The following is a 16,751-nucleotide window of genomic DNA, read 5'->3' as shown; positions in this document are numbered from 1 at the left end:
CTCCCGGAAATTCTGTTTCTTTGTTATGTGGGTGGGGGCTCTACATTAATAACAAAGAAACAGAATTTCCGGAGGATGAGGCCCAGAAATCAGGATTTTAAAAAGATTCCCAGGTGATTCTAATGTGCAGCCAAGGTTGAGAACCACTGCTTTAGTAGCTACTATCGTACAGTGTTCTAAAGTTCTGTTTCTCTAAATTACACATGTTAAGTGTCCTGACAAAAATTGTATTAGAATTTTTTGACCCAAGCAAGTCTTAATATGTTTTGTATTCTTGAGATGTAAATTCCAATTAATCAACTATTCTCTACATTTCTTATTAACTCATCTTTGACTGTCTTTTTAACATCTAACATAGGATATGGTCTCCATGTGTATTGCTTTGGATCCTATATTTAGAGCTGGAATATAAATTAGTATTTTTAAGGTATATTTTATGTGTTTATTTTATTCACAGTCTTAGCAACAGTCTATATGTAATCAGTATTATTCGTGAGATAAAGAACAGTTATTATAAACTTATGTAGGAAAATCTTTCATGATTTTATTTATAGCAGGGAAAATGAGGTAAAAGCACATAATGAATATACATGAATATAGAAATTCATTAGAAACTATATGTGTGTTGCACATGTTATGCAGGCACATGGCTACTTAAGGAATAGGTTTAAAGAGCTACACCATTTATTGATTTATGTATTGTGAACTGTTTATATAAATCTGAAATCATGAAAACCTCTAACTTTCTTTGGCATATTCTTTGATATTTTTAAACGAGGAGATAAAATAATTCAACTGCCCTAACTGGTTTGGCTCAATGGATAGAGCGTCGGCCTGCGGACTCAAGGGTCCCAGATTCGATTCCAGTCAAGGGCATGTACCTTGGTTGCGGGCACAGCCCCAGTAGGGGGTGTGCAGGAGGCAGCTGTTCGATGTTTCTCTCTCATTGATGTTTCTAACTCTCTATCCCTCTCCCTTCCTCTCTGTAAAAAATCAATAAAATATATTTTTAAAAAATAGTTCAACTATCTTTTTTTCTGATTTATAAAATAGTACATGGAATATTTGAAAAACTACAAAAAATTATAAAAAAAGAATATGAAATTATTTTCAACAAATCATCCTGAGATGAACACGTCCTGAGGCACTGTGAGATGTGCAGGATACCAAAGATACGATACTGAAGTCATCATAGAAAGATTACACTTTGAGTATAATGGATAGGTTTCTTACCATTCTCAGATGACCAAGTAGCTTTTTCTTTAACTATCATTACGAACTAATGAATTTAAGGATAGTTGATACACTAATACCCACAATTTTTATTCTTATCCTTAGTGAAACTCAAATTGCCCCATCATTAATAAGACTCTTCAATTTGCCTCCTGAATCTTTTTTATATGATTTTAGTGGTCCTTGCTAACTTCATTATTATACAATATGAAAAGATATTTCAAGCATAAGTGTATTTATCTTACACATTTCTTGGTAGACCTGGAATCAGCCATTCTCCAAGAAGCTCTAATTTCTTTTAGTGGAAAGTAATAATTCAAGACTACAATCTGGGCCTAGGGATATTTATTGCTCTTGGGTTGACGTTGTATCTAAGCCCTTTCAGTGAGCAGATGAAGGAAAAAAACATATGTATGTGTGTGTGTGTGTGTGTTTTAAAGATAAAATGCATCATAAATTCATGCTGACATTTAATTAAAATTCAGGACTACAAAATTTTGCTTAACCATTTTTATATTACATTTATATTTTCTGGTTTCCTCACTAAGCATTCTAGTACTTACCAACACTAGGGACAGAATTAGAATATCTATAATGGCTCATTTAGTTTATCACACATTACATACCTGACAGTCTCAGAATGTCAGTATTAATAATACCATCACCACCAAGCAAAATAATTAAATATTTTGAGAGGATCATATGCTATCACTATTCTCTCCCCCACCTTTTATGGTTGTGGTCGACACTGTCAGAGCATATAGCCACTGTATACTATACTTTCACCTCTTTAATCTTTATTTAGTTGTAGTTCTAAAGAAAACTATATTTAATGTTTACCACTAGTTCTTATGTTAATAAGTCTCAGACTTTTTGTTGTCTGGGCTTCTTTTCTAGTAGGTTCCTGAGAAAGAGCTCAAAGGAAAAATCGGCCCTAGTTCTTGTATGTTTTTTACTATTTGTGTCTTTTATTTTTTTATTTTTAAATGTGTTTATTTTTCTTTTTTAACATATTTTTATTAATTTCAGAGAGGAAGGGAGAGGGAGAGAGAGAGAGAAACATCAACAATGAAAGAGAATCATTGATCGGCTGCCTCCTGCATGCCCCCACTGGAAATCAAGCCCGCAACCCAGGCATGTGCCCTTCATGGAATCAAACCTGGGACCCTTAAGTCCACAGGCCAACGTTCTATCCACTGAGCCAAACCAGCTAGGGCTGTGTCTTTTATTCTTGAATGTCATTTTTGGAGGGTAAAAATTATTTGGGCACACGTTTTCTTTCCTTAAGTATCTTAAATATGTTATTCTAATTTTTCTCATATAAAGTGTTGCTGTCAAAACACTGATGATGAGTTAGTTTTCTTTTACTTAAAAGGCTCATGTTCTTTTTGCCTAGATGTCCCAAAGGTTTTTCCCTTTTCCTTATATTTCTGTAATTTTACTAGAGTATGTCTTAGTGTTGATTGATTTTATTAGGTACATGACATGCTTTATCAATATGTGTTTTCAAATCATTTTTTATTTCAATAAAGTTTTCTTGATTTATAGTTTTTGTTTTTCATTTTTTAAAAAATTTCTCAAGTACTCCTATATCTATATGTTGGATCTTCTTTGCCTATTTGCAACACTTACTACTTTTTCTTGAAACGCTTACATTCTTTTTTTTATTTATAAATTTTATCCTTCTAATAATCTATTCTTCTTAAGGAATTACCTGTTGTATTTATTCACTCTTATGTTTCTTCTACTTTGATTTTTTAAATTTCTAATTCCTTCTTGAGTTTTATCACCATATTTCTGTTTTATTAATTCTGATTTATGTCACTATTTTGTTATTAGTTGTTTCCTTTTTATCATTTATGTCTACTATGGCTGTTTTTTTCCTGACATTTTGAGTCTCTGTTTCTCTCCTCATTCTTATCTGGACCTTCTTTTTCAATGTCTTATTTCAATGTCTCTGATCTGCTGAATTTTGATTCTGCTCCCAAGAGTGTGGAATCCTTTCTTGGGAAAGAGCCTTCGTCTGTAGAGTGGGCAAAACCCCTACCAGTTTCAGTAGCTGTTCTCAGATCATATCCTCTATTTCAGTGTTGACTGTTTTGGAGCGTTCCTGTTCTCAGAAGCATCATATACCCTCATATATACATCCTTTGCTTTTTCCTACACATACGCTCACATAGTGTAGGTCATGTGGGGGTTGATGATTTTATCCCATTCATATTTGGGGGTTTATGGGATACCTTACCACCTAGTTTTTAAATAAATATTGCTCATGAGGTTATGATTTTGCAATCTACTTACTCTATTGTTTATGTGGAGATTTGGAAAAATCTAAAATCTGTACTCCTATTTCTACTTATATCTTCCCAGAATTCTCAAATTCCTTGGAAAACAGTCTGGCTCATTTACCATGGCCCTTCATCTTCACAGCTAGAAGTCAATTGACAGAAAGAAAAAGTGAACTAAATACAATGTACTCTTGTGTGTGTGTACGTGTGTGTACGTGTGTGTACATGTGTGTGTGTGTGTGTGTGTGTTTGCGCACGTACAGTCGCTCATGTGGATTTGTTTGGGGAAGTGGGATTTAGCTGCTGACAGCATTGCTATATATGTTTGTGGGTGTATCCTAAAAGTCCAATGTTTTGACCAGAAATACTTTTCACATTTTGAACATGGGAAGTTTTCCCTTTGGTTTGTGGCATGAGCACTGTTTGTAGAACTAGCCTTTATTTTCAGATGTATTTTTGTCTCTCAAAATGACACAGGCACTACAACATTGCCAATTACTCTGAGATGGGTTAGTCTGTCTGCAACTATTTTCTAATCCCCCTCCCCCTCTAGAATCTACAGCTATTCTGGTGTGGAAAAAATAAGGCTTCTAGTTGTGCTTAAAGTATTTCTATTTGCCACTTATTTCACTTCACTGTTTTTAGTAGAGGCCTGGATGGGCCACACATAATTTCTAAACCAAGCTTCTTGAACAATTTCATTTTGTCACTTACAAACCACTAGGTAAGCTATTACTCTTGAGATCTGAAAAAGCCAACTTGGGGAAATGGAGGGGTTGCTTTTAAGACAAATTTCTATTAATGTTAATGAATCAATGATTTGCTTATCCTTTCTTTTCTACTTATGCCATCATCTATTTTTGAACATCATGGCAACTAAAAGCAATTATATAAAATAAGATTTATTACATTGCTCCGTTTTAATGCAGATTTAATTTTATACTTTTCAGACTTAACAGTATGATATTAAAGTTCAGAAATAGATATGCTAAGAGCATAAAAATTCAAAAAATAGTTAAACATTTTCTATGTGCAAGGCACAGACAGTCTGTGATGTGAAGGGTTGGAAATTAAATGCCTACAGTAGCCAGAGGCATTAAATGTAAATAGGACCAAGAGTAATACAATAGGGGCTCCTGGAGACTGAAGTAATCTAAAGAGAATTGAATTTGTGTTTATGAAGTACTGAGAAGATAAAAAAAATGCCTGTGTTCTCAATATAGTGTATATTCCTTCAAGTTTATGACACTTGATTCACTGTAAAATACATTTATGTAAAGTCTATTGAAGTGCTTAACCAATTTATTAGTATGTAAGATATTTAGAAAATTATAGAATAGTTTTAAGATAAACAAAAGCTTCCCATTTACACGCAAGAAAACTCAGAAATGATTAGAGAATAAATGAATAGCCAAGCTCTTTATAGAAAAAATATATACTTTATTTTCAACTAGAAAGGTGCAAACATGTAACTTTTGGTCACACTCTCAACAAATAAACTGTCCAAAAAACAGTCGTAGTCAAAGTAGAAACAAATGCTTCCAGGTGGAAAATTGATCCGCTATATAGAGCCACCCTTATTTCAATAAAAGCCACTTGTTCATTAAATTGAGGCTGTCACATTTCAACCTACACATCAGACTTCCAAGGGCATCACTGGCTCACCTTCCGCAATCTGTTTTGATGGACTGTCACTCTAACTGAGCAGAATTTCCATTTGAATATCCATTTCATGCTTTGAATTATCAGACAAGCTTTATGTCTTATTTATGGTGTTCAGAATTGAGGCTAACATTTGAAATATCAAAGCATTAACAACATAAACAAAGAGGCACAAACAACTTTAAATTAACTTAGATAACTGTACAAATATATATATATACACACAATATTTACAATATCAATAAAAAAATCTGGCTTGTTACAGGCAAATTAGCTTGCCACAAGCTGTCCAGTCTAATAGACAGGATTCTGATTCCTGAATACTGTCATTCGAATCAGAATGTCAGAGCTGAATCTGCTGTTCTGACTTACAGAAGAACTTGACTCAGACTCATGATGGCAGAACACACATCCTAGCTGTCAGCTACAGGCTGGAGCTACGGGCAGGTCAGTGAACATGCTAAGGTTTTCCTTCTCAATAACACTCCAAATAGCAGGCACATTGCTACTTTAAGATTTCAAGCCCTCCCACAGCCCCTAAAGCCACACCTTAGTATACATTCTGGTGCTATGTGCTAATGTAGTCCCACTGTCAAGTCTTACTTTCTTCAAACCAGTGTTTGGGGTTGATAGACTATTTGAATGTCACATGGCACAATATTTTGAATTCGGAGGGAATTTTCCTTTTCCCCAGTTAGCAAAACCGATTTAAATAATTTGTGCTACTGAAATCATGTTTACACAAAAAATGAGATGTGAATCAGTTCAAGTTACAGCTACATGAGTTAATGTCTCTCACTCTCTCTGGCTTTATGCCATGTCTCCATACATCTTCCTGTAGTAGGTTGACTCAAAGATGTCATTGTCTCCGGGACAGTTGTAATGGCAGGCACAGGTCTTGATGAACATCATGCTCCTCTTCATGACCTCACCGTCAGGACACTTGAACTCCACGGGAAGGGTGGTGGTTCTGTGAGGGGTGCAGCATCGGCCATCCGTGCATACTCCGCAGAACTTAGCCCGGTATGACTTCACACTGGTGCAGCCAGAAATCTCAAACTTGACAGGCTTGGAGATTTTGGGGGTGCGGATGCACTTTTTGCCCTTCTAAGGAAGACAAGGGAGAAGAGAAAAATCAATGACTCTACAAGGGGAGTGGCTTTCTCCAACCTCTGTGTGTTCTAGGCTTATGATGTCTGACTTCTGTTTATATTTTGAGGAGAGGAAGTTGGAGTCTCATTTGCCAGTTTTCCAAAAATAGGCATAGCCTCTCTTGGGATGTCTTGAATTAACTACCACTGTGGAAGATTTTATAGTGGAAAGCTGGTGGTTGCTATTACACAACATCTCATTCCAGCAAAATAGCACAATAGTTAGATATTTTTGAAATATAATAGGCCTATAATAACAAGGGTGGTAGGAGACATAACTTTAGTCCTATCTATTATCATTCCATGAAAATTAGTTAATAGGAGCAGAACAGGTACCTTAATGTTCTCTTCCAGGTCCACTTCGCAAGGCCTGACCATGCAGAGGCGGCTCTGCTTCTCCAGCCTGCAGAAGGCGTTGTCGTTGGTAACCCGGGTGGAGATGCCCATCCCACAGGTCTTGGAACAGGCACTCCACTCTGTGGTCTGGACCAGGCAGTTGGCTCGAATCATAGTTGGGTCTGGGCCAAACGTGTCTTCCAGTCGGTAAGCTGGGAGAGCAGAGCACACAAACACAAGGTAAGATGCCAGGATAAGACATTTGCCCCCTTCCCTTGGCAAAGTTAGGACTCAGTCCCTGGGGGAGAATTGCAACACTAACTTAGAAGAAGATTCAACTCACCGGCAAGGGCAGGGCCAACCATGGTGTGGTCCTTGGGCTCATCGCACACCCACTCCTCACAGCATTTCCCGGGTAGCTTGACCCTTCGCGGGAAGGGGCAGTCAGGGCTGGGCAGGCGCACGTCCATGCTGCACAGGGGCACGCAGCCCACGGCCCCGTCCAGGCAAGTGCACTGGTATTTGCAGCTGCTCTGGAAGGACTCTCCACTCCTGTACACCGTCCCTCCGAAGACGCAGGGGGCACCATCTTTGGCTGCAGGAGAGGAAGGAAAAAAAGGGGGGTTACTGGGGTCAGGCATAGGTCCCTGATCCTGTAGGCGCGCTGGGCATGCCAGTTGGGAGCAGGGCGACGGAGGGGGTGGGGGTAGGGGGCTGGAAACAGCCAGAGGAAGAAACTCGACTCCAGAGGCTCATTTTTTGGCGGGAAGGTGGGCGTGAGGGAGGAGGTGGCCGGTCACTAAGTGTCCGGGCACCTCGGTGGGCGGTGGTGGCATCTAGGGGCCAGGGGCCAGGGCGGGGCTGCAGGTCTTACCGGTGCACACGCCGATCTTGCGGTTGGCCGGGGAGCCGAAGTCACAGAAGAGGCCCTTGTGCGGGTCGCAGGGGTCGCGCTCCGTGCACAGCTCGCCCAGCTGCTTGGCGCACACGCGGCAGCAGCCGCAGCCGTCCAGCACCAGGCTGACGCCGGCGGGGCAGCGCGGAGCCGGGCGGCGCACTGGCACTGGCCGCTGCAGTCTGGTCGGAGCGGGCTGCGGGGGGAGAGGCGGTCAGCCCGGGCGCACGCCCCCCCGCGCCGCCGGCCCTCCCCTTCCCTTTCCCCTTCCCCTTCCCCCCCGAGTCCCACCCCGCCGGCCGTGGGGGTCTCCCGGCGCTTACCCGGCTGCAGAGGGCGATCAGGAGCACGAAGGCGAAAGGGATGGGACCCAGGCCGGCGGCGGCGGACATGGTCGGAGCGCGGCGGTCGGAGGGTCGGAGTGTGCGGCGGGGAGGGCGCGGCGGGCGGTCGGTCGGCGGGGCGCTGGCGGAGGGCTCGGGCCGGAGGTGGAGGCCTGGATGCCGGGCTGTCGTTTCTGGAGCTGTCGGCCGGGCGGCTGGCGTCGGGCTGGAGGCGGTCGGTCGCCTGTGGTTGCAGTTGCACTGGCTGCCTCCTCTCGGTGGGGAAGAGTTGTTGTGTGAGGCTGGGGCGGGCGGCCCCGGCTTTTATACGCTCCAGGCGGCCCCGGCTCGCCAATGAGCTGAATGGAGTCCCACACAAACAGGGACATTCCTAGCATTCCTCCCCACCTTCCTGCCTCATCAACTCACACCGGATTGATCCTGACCCCTTGACACTCAGCATTCCTCCCGTCTGAAAAAGCTGGCACACTCCAGCTCTCCAAAAAAAAAAAAGGCTCAGTATTTCCAGCACCAAATAGGATTTTTCCCCCTTGCTTCTTCGCACCACTCCTGATTTATATCATTTAAAAACACATCAGCAACTATTATTATTTTTATACCACTCACTTCTCTTTCTAATAGCTGTGCCTGTTCTGCCGCCTGACAAATCCTTCTTAGGATGTAGGTGGCTAAAGAGGCTAACAGCAGGGATTCCTAAAAAATTCGAAAGGGTTTCCTCTTTATTAATCTTGTAATGATTTTAATTTTAGAGGCTGTCTGCCTTTGAAACTCTTCAGAGAGCAGAAGAGGAGTTAGTTGCTTTTAAGCGGAAATCCCCCCAAAAACCTGCCTGCAAAACCCTGAATGCCATACTGGACACCTAGGACTTTGATCTTTAGGGTCTTGGGATAAGGGTTTGGTTGCCCATTGCCAGACAAGAAAGAACACAGCCAGAGGTCTGAGTGCATGTGCAGCTTTCTGGGGGAGATTCCCAGCACTCTTGCTTTGTTTTCTCTTAACTCATGTAGCAGTTTTATTATTGGGGTATAGGGAGGGAAAGCAGATGAGTGGGCATCCATATTTCCAGAAACATGGTCTTCTTGTTATGTCAGAGCAGATGATTATGTATTGGGTAGGTAGAGGCTCTGGATGTTGGGGCGAGAACACACGAGTGGAAAGAGAGGGGAATCAGACAGGAGCGGGCCAGCAAGATGCTTGGGGTTTATTGAGGGTGTTGAAAACACCGTTGTGGGTCTTTGAGAAATGAGTGATTTTTCTTACACTCAACCCTATAATATTCAAATGTGGATTATCCTTGGTTTGTCTTGCAGTAAAATATCTGTTTATATAACAAGAACAGTGTCCTCCATTTACCTGGCTATGAATTAAGAGTGTCAGTGAATAATATATTTTAGTGACTCTCCACCCATCTATGAATAGTGATTGTAACTTCTTATTACCGAAGGAGCATGCAGTCTAGTGGGATGAGATCAGGTCAAGGAAAGAACAGTTTTTATTCCCTCTGCTTGTGTTCAGTTTTCAAATATGGCCAACAAAGCCTAAGCCTATCTTCACGTCTTAATTTTGCTAGTTAGCTTCACCAAGGACTGAGTTAATGAACTGTGCTTTCATTTGGCATCTACAGTTTAGTCGCTTTTTTGTTAATAGCTCCAATCACCATGTTATGTAAAGAGAGTGATTCCAGTGCCATCCCAGTGTTTTCTATTGTAATGCCACATCATTTGACAGTGGTGGTACCGATGACTTGTTGATGCTTCATTTTATTGGCTTAAGATACCCATATCTGTTTCTGATGCAGAGACAAACTTTCAGAAACAACACTGTAGGTTTATAAGTTGAAAACAGCCTGTGTAAGCTGGCCATATTTTTTCATATTTTTTTAAAGTTTCAATTCATTCTGTTGAAAAATAGCCAAGAAAAAAACACACACACACACAAAAACACCACTCCAACTTCAGCAGAGACCGCATCATCTGTGCACAATTACCTTGTTAAGCAATCCACATGTTGTACAGTGTAGTTGCATGTCAACAGTGTGAATGGCCAGCAAAGGGGGCCTCTGAAGCTCAGGAGGAATTTTCATCATTGTTATTTAATGTTCTTTCCAAGCATTCCTCAAAGAGAAGAGGCCTGAACGTTCCTATTTAAAGAAGGAACATTCCAAGTTATGTTAATAGCCACATGTGTATTAAAGGCAACTTGGCCCCCAACTGCTTCTTCCCTTGTGGATGATTTGAAAAGTCCAAAATATGTGGGAAGCCACAGCGAAATCTTTCAAGACCTAAACCCTAAACCCTCAATTACATCTACCACTAATAGTTGGAAAGGTGTGGTAAATGGGGAAGGGTAGGGATGTGAAGTTCTAACCTCACCTAAGGTGGGATGTGGGCTGAGTGGTGAGCTCTCTCAGCTTGCAGGGTGAGGGAGCTGAGAGAAAGGCTGGGAATGTTTGAATCTTCTGGAGAGTCTGAGAGCCACCATCAACAGAGTGAAGACTTTCATTCATGGAGGCGATACATTGCTGGACTGGGTTACATTTGTTTGACCTGGGTTGTGTTCTTGGAACTGCCATTCACAAATCTTAGGGAAGTCACCAGTAGGAGCCGCCATATTCCCAAGTTTCCATTTATAAAATGATGATAATAATGAGAATTTTTTATTTCATAGGGTTTAATGATGGTTAATTAGATTAATTCTCAGGGACTTGGATTATTATTATTATTATTTAGTCTTTTTTTATTTTCTCTTTCTTCACAAACATAACAAATATTACCATTCTGCTGTGATGGTAAAAATACCATGACATTGTACATTTTTTACTATAAAATTCACATAGTCCCTCAAAGTCGTAAAAGTCCATCACAGCTCCAAATGGGTGGTTTTAATACTGGCTAAGAGAAAATAAGCAAATTGAAATATACAGAGCATAGAATCTCAGGATAGAAAAATACCCTGTGCATTATAAGGTGTATGATCAAAACTCTTTTGAAGGGTTTAAAGTAAAAGATTGTTATTAAGAGAGAGAGAGAGAGAGAGAGAGAGAGAGAGATGACACCCAAGACATTCACAGACTCAAAAGTATGTTTATATTGTGATACGGATCATCAAGTGCCAGGAAATTCAAAAGGAAGGGCTGACACTCAGTCCCTAACTCATGCCATGGGGATCTGAATTCTTGCACTATTATAAATGACTCAGCAAATGTTTGTGTGTGCCTGGGCGGTAGAGTGGATATAGTGGCTTCTTATAACTTTGTCCAACTCTGACTTATCCCAACCCTTTTGATTGACAGCAGGCCCAGCATTGGGAGAAAAAGGTCTTTGAATTTGTGTACAAAATGGTTAAGACGCACTAATTTTGTCTTGTAAGCAAGTGTTTATCTAGCAAATGCTTTTTAGAGAGCATTTTTCCCCCCCTGCTGAAATGAGGAATTCACTAAGCTGGCCACTGAACCCTGTTTACAGAGCTATATAAGGTATGTGTGTGTCTATGTGGGCACCATTTGTACAGGTCGTTTAGTTAAGTCTTGTAAGATGTTCAGCTGTGGATGTACTATATTCCTTCTCCTATGTTTTTTGTTGTTGTTCCCCCCTTAAAAAAAAGGGGTTACTTGATCAGGTATCAGACATAGAGAAAACCTGGCAGGACTACAGGAAAGTGGCCAGACTTGGAGTGTTTGTGTACTTAAAGAAGGAATTTTGCACATTTTCAACTTTGAATCCTGGACATTTTCTTATAAGAGCGAGTAGGAGTCTGTGCCAGCCCTCAAAGCGGAAATCAAAGCTCCCAAGGAAACATACCGGAGGAATGTGACTCAGAGCCAAGACACATACGCAATGCATACACTGAACTGTCAGATTTATAGGAAGTCTGGCCGTATAAGGACAGCTGGACAGTGAGCGATTTGTCATGATAGAGGCTTGGGAGTGGGCTTCTGATGTTTCTGGCATGCCTCAAATTCAATCATGTACATGAATGTGCCAGAAGGCTTTTTGAAAATTCTAATAAATATTATCTGGAAGACTTCAGGGACCTGGCTTGGTTTACATTGCCTTATATTTGCTTAAGATGAAGGTTAAAGAGAGGGTGTACTCTGGGAGTTCAGAGGTGGGAACGAAGCACAGATGTTTACTATCTAAATTACATTCATTTCCTTCCTGCTTTTCCTCCTTATAATTAGATCTGTGACTTTCTTAGCATATTTTCTGATGCAAAGGTATTTGTCAGAAGGTAGTCGAAGTTGTTTCATGTGGTCTGGGTTTTATGTTTGCCTGTTCATTTACTTGTAGATGGAGTAGAGGCTAGAGGAGTGAGAAAGGATAAGGTTGTTTTTTTTAAAAAAATAAATATGATATTTCCTTCAGTTTACTGTTTGTCTCACTTATTTTTTTAAATTTTATTTTTTAATTACAGTTTACATTCAATATTATTTTGTATTAGTTTTAGGTGTACAGCATAGTGGTTAGACAATTATGTGCTTTACAAAGTGCCCCCCCCCCCCCCGCCACATCCCTATACTTCCAGTACCCACCTGGTACCATACATAGTTACTACAATATTATTAACCATATTCCCTATACTGTACTTTACACGCCCGTGTTTATTTTGTAAGTACAAATCTCTACCTCTCAATTCCTTCACCATTTTTACCCAGCTCCTTAATACCCTTCCCCTCTAGGAACCATCAGTCTGTTCGTAGTATCTATGAGTTTGTTCTGTTTTGTTTGCTCATTTATTTTGTTCTTTAGATTCCACGTATAAGTGAAACATATGGTATTTGTCTTTTTTTGCTGACTTAATTTCACTCAGCATAATGCCCTCTAGGTCTCTCCATGCTGTCACTAATGATAGGGTTTTATTCTTTTTTATGGCGGAGTAGTATTCCATTGTACATATATACTACAGCTTTTTTATCTACTTGTTTATTGATGGGCACTTGGATTGCTTCCATAGCTTGGTTATTGTAAGTAATGCTGCAATGAACATAGGGGTGCATGTGTTCTTTTTTTTATTTTTTTTATTTTAAAAAAAAATATATTTTATTGATTTTTTACAGAGAGGAAGGGAGAGGGATAGAGAGTCAGAAACATTGATGAAAGAGGAACATCGATCAGCTGCCTCCTGCACACCCCCCACTGGGGATGTGCCCGCAACCCAGGCACATGCCCTTGACCGGAATCAAACCCGGGACCTTTCAGTCCGCAGGCCGACGCTCTATCCACTGAGCCAAACCGGTTTCGGCTGCATGTGTTCTTTTGAATTAGTGTTTGGGTTTCTTCAGATATATACCTAGAAGTGAAGTTGCTGGGTCATAAGGCAGTCCCATTTTTAATTTTTTGATGAGCCTCCATGCTGTTTTCCACAGTGGCTATACCAATCTGCAGTCTCACAAACAGTGCACAAGGGTTCCCTTTTCTCCACATTCTTGCCAACATTTGTCATTTGTTGATTTAAGCCATTCTGACAGGTGTGAGGTGGTATCTCATTATGGTTTTAATTTGCATTTCTCTGATGATTAGTGACATTGAGCTTCTTTTATATGTCTATTGGACATTTATATGTTCTCTTTGAAGAAATGCTTATTCAGGTTTGGGTTTTGTGTTTGTTTTTTTGGTGTTGAGTTGTATGAGTTCTTTATAAATTTTGGATATTAACTCCTTATTGGATGTATAATTGGTGAATATCTTCTCCCATTTAGTAGGTTATTTCATTTTGTTGATGGCATTTTTGCCATGCAAATTTTTTTTTTTTTAGTGTGATGCAATCACATTTGTTTATTTTTTCTTTTGTTTTCCCTGCCTGAGGATATATATCAGGAAAACTGTTGCTAAGAGAAAAGTCGGTGATTTTCCTGCCTATGTTTTCTTCTAGGAGTTTTATGGTTTTGAGTCTTACATTTATACCTTTAATCCATTTAGAGTTTATTATTATATATGGTTTAAGAAGGTGGTCTAATTTAATTCTATTAGTTTAGTTAGAATCCTGTTGTAAAGAAAAAAAAAAAGAATCCTGTATTGCCTCTAGTCTACATGACCCTCAGATGGTGCCGTAGAACATGGATGCTACTACTGATGGAGATGTGTCTCTGCTACTTTTCCTGATATATCAGCAACTCAAATTTATTACAATTTAGCAAGCAGGAGTCTTTACAACCTTGGTTTTATCAGCCTAAATGTGAAGAGCCTTTTTGGTGATACTTAAGTGTTAGCAAGTGGGAATGAAAAGGAGTGGAGATAACCATTCTTTCAAATGTGTAATTTGGTGAAACAAATCCATAGGCTTAAGAGGAAGAGAGAATTGAAACAGATAACTTATTTTAAAGAATGAGAGTAAGGTAAGGGATAAATATTCTGAAAGGACTAGTGTAATATGTACCTGAATGTGTCCCTAGAGATTCTGCTGGAGGGTGTGGAGGTGGAGACAAAGCAAGCCAGATGCCATTGGTTCATCCTTGGAAATGTGTTCCCACCTCCTGCCCAGAAGGCTGAGTCCCTTCTCACCACTGCAGGGCTCCCTGGAACAGTTTAAAAAACCATTAGCTAGGGACCAGAGGTCTGGTTGGCTCGAGGTGTGAGTACCATACCTGCCATTTACCTGTCATTTAAGCTCAAGGAAGGCAGTAATCCTCTCTGAGCTCCAAATTACCCACCTGGATATGGTTACTATTCAGCCCAAGGAGATCATATTTATGAAAGTATGTTTACATAATGTAGTAGGATTTTAAATTTACCGGTTTCTTCTGTTATTCAGTGGCTCTTCCTTGCCCTTAAGACTGAATCCAACTCAGCTTTGACTCTAAAAGCCCATCACAGTCTCTATAACACCATTCATCTTTGCAGGGATTTTAGTGTTAAAACTCTGTGAGAGTTGAGAGAAAATCAAATCCTATTTCGTCAAGTATGTAGATTAGACGCTTACAACTGGTAGAGATATTTAACAAAGGAAACTTTTTTGTCTTATGCCTCTAATGTCCTTACATGTTACCTGTATAAAAGAAATATGACAATATATTTCAGGATACATAAAAAGAAATTCTATACCCAGTTTTGGTCACATGATAGCATCTACTCCCTTCATTTCTGTTTTATAGTTTTCATTCCATTTCGGAGGGAATAGAGGGTTACAAATAGTTCTTTTTTTCCTTCAGTGAAAGCGTGCGCCACTAATCCATAGGTAAGAAATGGTGTGTAAATATTAAAGAAACAACTAAAAATTTGTTATTGCCTGTATAGATGATGTTTTCTTTAGATTATTTATTTCTCAGAAACAAAGATGGTGTCCTTTTGTTTACCATAATGCCACAGACATTTTACACTCTACCTATATATTTTTTAGCACTTTTATTTTATTTCATTTTGTAATGTAAACTGTGGTATCATGATAGTGACAAACAAATTTTCAACTTAAGTGGAAACTGGCAGCCGGTACATTCTAGAATGCTGCAAACTAAGTTGTTCAAATTGTCCAAAGAGTTTCTAAAATATTTTCTACCTATGAATTTTTAAATGATAGTGCCTGTGGGAATAACTTATTAAAATCAGAACATGGATAAGGCTGTTTGAGAAGAGTCTTTCCTTCTAGATTGGAACTTACACCATTTATGAAGAAGAAAAGCACACTTTATTTAAACTCTTGACATCATCAGGTTTAAAGTAAAAGTGAACTAATAATGCATAAATTTTTTAAATGAACACATGCAAAATTTATTCAACTCATTAATTAATGAAGACACCAGCAGAATATAAAATGGTTTCAATAAGACATTTTGAGGAATTATTTATAGGCAACTTGAAAAACAAAAAGCAATATTAGAATAAGATTGATAGTTTGACACAAAACTGGTTAATGTTCTGCAGGCCAATAAACCATTGTGTATCTCTTCTACCAGATACAAATCATAAGGCATCGTTTAATTTGACATTAGAATGCACAATGCCAATTTTGAATGATCAATTTAACAAGAACGCTACTTAGAGCTCTCTCTGGGTACCCAAAATGGATGTAAGGCTGTATCCCTTTCTTTTTATGTAGAAATTTTAAATTTCAGAACTCTTTTGAAAATACAACCTCACTTCAGCTTCATAGCAACCCTGGGAGGTATTATTCTCCCCATTTGCAGATGAGAATATTGAGGCCCAAGAAGGCTAAGTAACAACACAAGCTTGAATACAGGTAGAGTAGAGATGTGCGTTTGAATTCAGTCCTAAAGGGAACACCCTTGCCTCTCTTCCAAACTCCAGTACTTCTTTTTTTCACATTTTATACGCAGTACAGCGATCTCTGTTCTTAAGATAATTATCTAAGATCATCTTAAAGAGCACACCCTGGAAGGCACATCAAACACTGTGGGCTAATTGGCAGAGTCAGTATTATACGGTTGTCTGAGACAAGCATGAAGTAGAAAGATAATGTTTACTGATCAGTATTAGGAGAGAACCTTGGACTCAGACAAAGATTTTTTTTATTAAGATTTTTGTGATTTTGCTTTGTCGACAGATGTGTTGCTTCTTATCCGCTAATGAACTGGTCTAGCTAAAAAAGGAAAAGTGAATCAAGATGATGGGTGTGCTTTGGGAGGCTTAATATCAGGGTGTGTACTACTGTGACATCAGCTTCAGCCCACACTGAAAACGCTCAGTCTCTAACTCAGGGCGATCTTGTTTAGGCTGAGACTGGGACCAACCACAGACATCATAAAAGTCTTCTTGAGTACTTGCATCATTCACTGATAAGCTATTCTTTGAATAAAAATCATGACAGTCTCAGACAGGCCCTCAGCATTGAAGCAATGTCTACTATACACATAGGTCTTTTTTCACTAGTGTCCCTTAATAGCCATGTC

At 39.6% G+C, this 16,751-nt stretch overlaps 1 protein-coding gene across 1 annotated transcript; it reads right to left on the bottom strand.

The window, feature by feature from the left end:
• Positions 1–4,940: 4,940 nt before the first annotated feature.
• On the bottom strand, positions 4,941–8,196 carry CTGF (connective tissue growth factor). Its single transcript, XM_023750262.1, is given in 6 exon segments — positions 4,941–6,290; positions 6,671–6,882; positions 7,014–7,265; positions 7,545–7,709; positions 7,712–7,749; positions 7,875–8,196. Coding segments are annotated over 6 exon segments (1,047 nt in total). The 5' UTR covers positions 7,958–8,196; the 3' UTR covers positions 4,941–5,993.
• Positions 8,197–16,751: the final 8,555 nt, after the last annotated feature.

Source organism: Myotis lucifugus, unplaced genomic scaffold (genome assembly GCF_000147115.1).
Source record: "Myotis lucifugus unplaced genomic scaffold, Myoluc2.0 scaffold_11, whole genome shotgun sequence".
Taxonomy (NCBI): Eukaryota; Metazoa; Chordata; class Mammalia; order Chiroptera; family Vespertilionidae; genus Myotis; species Myotis lucifugus.
Note: the sequence above shows the minus strand (reverse complement) of the source record. Positions and strands in the feature narration are given on the sequence as shown.